The sequence below is a fragment of the Oncorhynchus masou genome, chromosome 15 (assembly GCF_036934945.1).
Source record: "Oncorhynchus masou masou isolate Uvic2021 chromosome 15, UVic_Omas_1.1, whole genome shotgun sequence".
NCBI lineage: Eukaryota > Metazoa > Chordata > Actinopteri > Salmoniformes > Salmonidae > Oncorhynchus > Oncorhynchus masou.
In genome coordinates this window covers 52,025,827-52,033,265 of record NC_088226.1, presented here as the reverse complement: position 1 = coordinate 52,033,265, position 7,439 = coordinate 52,025,827, and the positions used below count along the sequence as shown (strand labels likewise).

Genomic DNA, 7,439 nt, shown 5'->3' with positions numbered 1-7,439 from the left:
TGGCTCTATGTATGTGTTGAAAGGCCATCTCATTGTGAGGAAAGCGAATGGCTTGCCTCTGCAGTGCCCTGGCTCTATGTATGTGTTGAAAGGCCAGTGCTATACACAGCGATTGGGTGCAGACAGAGTGAGGTACAATATTTCCTTTCCTTGGAGGGCTTGATAAAAGAGGGGGAGATTGCCCTCTCCTACTGTTGAATCTAATTTCACTGTCATGCATTTACAGTATGGTTTATTCTTGGCTAGGAAATAAACACAAACATGATGACTGAATAAATATTTTTGACATCAACTTTTGAAAACAAATACATATTTGAATGGTTTTCAGCCATTTCACAGTTCATTAATCATACAAATTTTAAAAAGTCAGGCACTAGAGCTACGTAATACCGTCATATCACAGAGATCATCAACCTGATTTAGCCACAGGTCGATTTTTTTCGTGAGTGGATGGTCTGGAGACCGAAACATAATTACAAATAATTTGTAGACCACAAATTAACTGAAAGAAGCCCAAACAGATATATTTGACTAAAACGTAATAATTCAAACGTTGCTTAAATTTATTTACAATCTCTTTATTATGCATGGAAATAATTGGTAACATATTAACAAAATCTAAATCACGTGGAGACAAATTTCTGTTGCAAATAACAGTCTTATGTCCCTAAATTTTGGGGGCCAAATAAAACCACCCACGCCAGTTGGGTAACCCTGTCATATCAAATCTGACAATTCTGCTAATGCCGTAGGTAAGGTAACTACAATATTAATAGCAACAGGTGATGGTGATCCACTGTGGATGGAAACTGCACCCCACCCCCGAGAATCAGCCTCCACCATTATCAACACTCACTTATACCTGCCACACAATTCATCTTCTTTTGTTCAAGTGAATAATTGGTTCTGGAATTGAAGAGGAAAATAGTATTCATCATAATACAGTTCAACTGGCCTCCAGGGATATAAAGAAGCCACATGCACAGCCACCAACTGCACACACACCTCTAACAGTTCACTTTCAGCCGTTGCTTGTGAAGGAAAGTAGAGGGATTGTTACTTATTCCAACCAGCATCTGCTCATAACCTTGGCAGTAGAAAAAGCAGTTTCAACATCTACTGGGAAACTAAAATAAGCCCTGCCATGCGTTTATTTGTCTTTATTATTGTGTCATAAAGAAATTGTATTTTACGGTTTAATTACTTTAAAGCCACAATGGGCAGGCCTTACACTCAAATATAGCAACAAACAGATCTGATCAGCAAATAAATGAAATACAACAGCTGAATCAAATAAGCTCTAATAGAGTTGACGGTATAACACTTCTCAAGTTGAGGTGATAGTGCTTTGGTTGACACATTGAAAACTCATCATATGCGCTCTCTAGTGGTTAATGACAATAATGCGAATTTTCATTGTGGATGGAATGGCTGGACAAAGTCAGATGAATTGTAGATGTTTAATATATAATAACCAAATATTACAAGTCTACCTTCCTTCTCAGCTAAAATTTAAAAAAAGTTAACCTAAATTAAAGTGAATGACTTTGCACATGTGGCCTATTGAAGTGTCCAAGCTGACGGAAGGTTGATAAAAACCACGACAGATGACACGCTGTTCAGCAATCACCGAACATCTAAGAACATTAGTGAGAAATTCTTACATATATTAACTCTATGTATTATTAATTAGTAAAGAAAAATATTTCAACCATCCGCAATGTATTAACAAACAAGACTGAGGAGACAGTTAAGGGAGCCTTGTTTCTGGCTACAGAGAAAATTAGTATTATACTACAGCATTTACCAGCCGGCTTTTCAGCCTGTGGTTCCCTGCCCACAAACTTCCCAGGAGGACTGAACTACACAAGACAGAGCATATTAATATAACTAGGAATAACGTATATCATGTATAAATTTACGCATGAAGTTGACAATTTCTTCTTTAATAAACTCAACTGTATTACATTATTGTTAAATGTTGACATTTGATTCAAACCAATGACTGTATTCACAGGATGTGTTGCCTGACGTGGTTTATCACATGTAGGAACCATTTAGATGGCAATTGTTTCCTGACGTCGTTTATTTACCGGGACAACTGCGCACGACCTTCCACTTCCTGTTCTCTCTTTTAGAAATCTAAAACATAACGTTTAGCGAGATAACTCGCTAGAATACCAAACAATTCCATGTTCCGTTGAGAAAAACGCTAGCTAAAATCAGACATGGCTCTACAGAAAGTATGGACGTCGAAGAGTGTTTTAAACAGGTAAATAAACTAAGTGTTGGTTTTGAAGACATTCATTGGGACGCACGTTAGATAAGTAGCTCTGGTCCAGGGCGTTTACTTGCGGCTTGAGCCGCATTCAACGCCCTGTAATTTAAAACAAACAAAACATGTTTTTACCTTTATTTAACTAGGCAAGTCGGTTAAGAATAAATTCTTGTTTACAATGACGGCCTACCCCGGACGACGCTGGGCCAATTGTGCGCCGCAATATGGGACTCACACGGCCAGATGTGATACAGCCTGGATTTGAATCAGGGACTGTAGTGACGCCTCTTGCGCTAAGATACAATGCCTTAGGCCCCTGCGGTCTATGGCGTTGCGGTCTATCTTGCCATTCATTCCTCCATGTAACCAGTTATTTTAGTGATTGGCTTCAATATACTTTCGTTACTCAAAGTAAAGTGAGTGGCGATTTTGCGTGTAATGAAACAGCAGGGGGCAGGTCTCGAACCCTCGACCTTCAAGCCCGAGGTCCGGCGCGATATCGACTGTGCCGCAAAAGCATGCTCGTGCGGCAGAGTCGATTTCCGCGCTTATAAACCCAGGGTCGTTACACTACTCCCAACTTTCAAAGAGCGCGTCATCGCGCTAGCTTGCGACTCTTCGTCTTACATGAACGCGCTCACCGGCCAAGCACACGCACTGTCGTGGATGCAAGGTCCGATCACTTCCGACACCAATGTAATGAAACAGGCAGGGAGCAGGTCTCGAACCTTCGAGCCAGAGGTCCGGCACGCTATCGACTGTGCCGCAAAAGCATGCTCAATGGAGGCCTAAGAACAGTGGGTTAACTGCCTTGTTCTTGGGGCAGAACTACTGATTTTTACCTTGTCAGCTCGGGGATTTTATCTTGCAACCTTTTGGTTACTAGTTCAATGCTCGAACCACCAGGCAATCTGCCGCCTCATTTTAAGATGTGAAAATATCAAGGTTGAATCATGATGTCGGTGATCTGCAGGTTGGAGCTCTAAAAAGAGGCCCGGGTTCCAGACCAAGTTGGATGATCTTTCAAAATGTATTTACCCACTCTGAGCTTGTTTCTTTCACAGTTCCCAGTTGTCTTGGACTAACTAAGTCTGAGATTTCCAAGTTTCCAGTTGGCCAATGTATTCAACCTTTTCTGGCCCATGGTGTTGCATGTGAATGTTGATCCTTTTAAGCTTGGAAAAGAGACCCTTAAACCCCAACTTGGACCACACACCCTCTCCACTGAATAGCAGGCTAGTGATTGCTTCGCAACGCTTACAGTTAGCCACTGATTTCTTTCAAACCACTCATTGTTTAATTTGTGTTTTCTCTTGTGTCATTTTTATGTCCAATTGCTGATGAGCACCGATACGTTTTATCTATAACTTTTCTTCATATGACAAGGACTAAAAACGGTTTGCCAGTAGATTGCCGACTTGATTCATGACGATGACCTCCTCTCCAGCTTGCTGGCTAAGATTTAGCTTGCTAGCTAAGTATGATGTTGACAGTCCAATCAAAGCTATGATAGATATAACGTGATTTGATGTAATTTTATCTGTGGCAAATGACCTTGAGCCGGACTTGGATGGGCACTTCAAATGTAAATCTATAGCAGTACCCAAGGGGCTTGAATATTCGAGTTCTCCCCGTAGATTTTGCGGTGATGTCATGTCCCCGTGAGTGACAGAACACTGAGCCAATCATGGCGCAAATAGAGAACATTACCAACCCCTATGCTCTTGTATTTTCTGCTGGCTCTCACACAAACACAGAAAGCACTGAGCTAGGCAGAAACACTTGCATTTTGGACCAGCCTTGGTCAAGAAAGCAAAAAGAGACCATGTTTGTATGTGTCTTAATTTTATTTTTTACATTGTAAACTGATGTGACAAGTTTGAATGCCAAAATAACATACAAAACAGGCCACTGTGCAGGGGTGTATTCATTATGCCGATTCTGTTGCAAAGTGTTTAGTCGGTTTTGCAACAGAAACCGTTTATAACCTTTTATTCCAACGAAACCGTTTTGCAACGAAAACAAAAGTTTCTATTTGACAAATTCAGGTTTTGCTTTATTTGCTACTGTTTGGTTCTTAAATGGTAAACTGTTTCAGTTGCAATACGTAATGAATACACCCATGGGAGTGTATTTATTATGACGATTCTGTTGCAACGCGTTTCTTAAACGGAAACTAACTAAACGGGGAGGGACCTACCTGAATTTGTTCAATAGAACCCGACCAGGCCGGGTTTTGGGGAAGTCAATGAGAGAAGTGAAAAATTATTTCTTACATGCTGACGACTAAACTGTCCGTGTTGCAAAATAAATGTACACATGCATGTTTGTGAATAATTTCATCCAAACTGCTCCTGCAGGCCTGTGTAGCCAGGAGCTAAAATAGATGCTTGACGTGCTACATGTCCCGCCTTTCCCAACTACTCATTGGTTTTTATGAGCATACTAACCCACATGATTGAAAGATAAGAGGTCCACACTCCAGTCCAGTTGGTGGTAGTATGCACCTTAAAGTTGGTTGCCAACCACCATATCAAATCGAGAAGAAGCGGAAAGATGAATGAGGAGTTTTTTATTTTATTTTTTATTTTTAGATATTAATTCATCAAAGAAAACTAACTAGCTTTCCCCTTTTATCTGTGGATTAATTGTTGGAGTAGAGAACACATGATTTTGTACGACTCAAAATAGGTCAAAATTCTACAAATATCCAGCCAAAAAAGGACCATATGTATTTCAGGTAAAATAACAACCAAATATTTATATCCTAGGAAAAATGTGCTAGCAACAGCAAGCTCTGTTTCTAGCTCCTAAGCAACTTTGCAGTATTTATTTTTAATTTTTTTTTTCTTACGTTGTTAGTCTGGAACGTTTTTTTTGTGTTATTACATACAGCCGGAAATAACTTTTGGATATCAGAGTGAATATCCCAGAGGCTGCTCCAAGACGCCGCCGGTGAAGAAGAGGTATTTGGAGCGGACTTTTAGTCCGACTCACGAGGCATGCTCGCCATCCACTGCTTCCGAGTATATTACTCGTTAATGTTCAGTCCCTGGACAATAAAGTAGATGAGCTCAGGGTGAGAATCTCCTTCCAGATAGACATCAGGGACTGTCACATACTTTGTTTCACGGAATCATGTCTCTCTCTGGATATACTATCCCCGATATACTGCTCTCATGCTTGCCTCGAAGTGAGCATAAAAGGCATTTAGCTCATCTGGTAGGCTCGCATCACTGGGCAGCTCGCAGCAAGCTTCTGAGTACATTTGCACAAAGCCTTTATATTAGTTTGTCCTTTCTAGATCCTAATTGTTTCAACATTGTGAATGTTTTGTCTTTTAGATGTCTACAAGAGATGGTTGCTCAGAGTTATTTCCTTCGTGTATCAAGTTTACACACAACAACCACTCAGCACAACTCCAACAAGACATCAATTGTACGAAGCAGTCGACAGAAGTATGAACGGTTGTATCCACTGTTGCTCGTACAACCCGATGGTTCCACAATTAACATTAGGTACAAAGAGCCCAAGAGGATACTCATGGTAAGCATCCTTGAACTGAAAACAAAAATTGGATTATCTGTTTTTGCAGTGTTTGGCTATTCAGGAATACTACATTTGAATGCTAATCAGATTGTGAGACTGGTTGTGAGGATTTGGTATTGTATCCCTTCTTCAGATGCCTGTGGACATCAGTACACTCTCAGAGGAAGAAAGGAAAATGAGGATGCGGAAGCGGGATCCCAGGAAGGGAGCTGTTAAGCAGAGGACAGTGGAATTCGAAGATGATTTCAAAGTGGATGATTACAGCAAGTTTTGGAAGAAGTGATAGAGCCTGTTGTAGCTATTTAACTTTGACTATTCTGCCAATCAGGGTTTTTGGTTAGCCAACAATTGTCAGCTTTTGGAAAACAAATTAATCAATGAAAAGCTGTTAAATAAAACTGTTGCAGTCCAAAATGACTGGTAGAAAAAAAACTCCCATTGCAAAATGTTATTTATTCATTGATGGAAATACATTTGACCATCATTCTTATCGGTCTATAGGTCAATTTGCATAATATAGTGGAATAAAATTGGCGTGTGTATTTGCGTTAGTCATGTAGCCTATCTGATTTATCCAACATAACTACCACTCACACAGCATACAGAGCTTATTTTGAGCGGGATTCCTCCTGCAGCTCCTCAGTTGCTTACTGCAAGAGTAAAATGTGCTTTTATAAGCCCATTGCACAACAATTGTAAATGCAATTGCATGTTAAACAGTTTTGGTGCACAATTAAAAAGAGCTAGGACTACTATTTTTATTTCTCAACTCGTAGCCTAATTGAAGCTCACCTCCCATTCAACAAGTGCAGGCAAAAGGCTTTCAGCGTGTCGCCACCACGCTACAATGTGAGCTGGAGGCAGGATGCATTTTGAAATTCATTGTTTGAAATCTGAATGTTTAACTTCATATTATGAGGCATGTCCTACTTTGCTTCAAAGTAGCCTATAGGCAAAATCCGACCATGGAAACGACTTCATAGGCGGCGCGTGAGTTTCATGTTTGGGCAAGCTTACAATTTATACTACCATTTCAACCGATCTGTCTGCATAAGAACTGTTCGTCGGGAGCTTCATGAAATGTGTTTCCATGGGCGAGCAGCCACACAAGCCTAAGATGACCATGTGTAATGCTAAGTGTCGGCTGGAGTTGTGTAAAGCTTGTCGCCATGGGACTCTGGAGCAGTGTTGAATCATGCTTCACCATCAGGCAGTCCGCATGTCGAATCTGGGTTTGGCGGATGCCAGTAGAATGCTACCTACCCCGATGCATAGTGTCAGTGAAGTGTGGTGGAGGAGGAATAATGGTCAAGGGCTTTTTTTCATGGTTCGGGCTAGGCCCCTTAGTTCCAGTGAAAGGAAATCTTAAAGCAACAATGACATTCTAGATGATTCTGTGCTTCCAACTTTGTGGCAACAGTTTGGGGAAGGCCCTTTCCTGCTTCAGCATGACAATACCCCTGTGCACAAAGCAAGGTCCATACATAAATGGATGCCTTCCCAGAAGACTGGAGGCTGATATAGCAGCAAAAGGGGGAACAACTCCATATTAATGCCCATGATTTTGTATTGACATATCCAAGCAGCAAGTGTCCACATACTTTTGGTCATG

At 40.8% G+C, this 7,439-nt stretch overlaps 1 protein-coding gene across 1 annotated transcript; it reads left to right on the top strand.

Moving 5' to 3' along the window:
- The first annotated feature begins 2,077 nt into the window (after nt 1-2,077).
- Nucleotides 2,078-6,378, top strand: mrpl55 (mitochondrial ribosomal protein L55). Its single transcript, XM_064989622.1, has 3 exons — nt 2,078-2,272; nt 5,623-5,824; nt 5,961-6,378. Exons 1-3 carry the CDS (start codon nt 2,229-2,231, stop codon nt 6,108-6,110), a joined length of 396 nt encoding a protein of 131 aa, XP_064845694.1. The 5' UTR covers nt 2,078-2,228; the 3' UTR covers nt 6,111-6,378.
- Nucleotides 6,379-7,439: the final 1,061 nt, after the last annotated feature.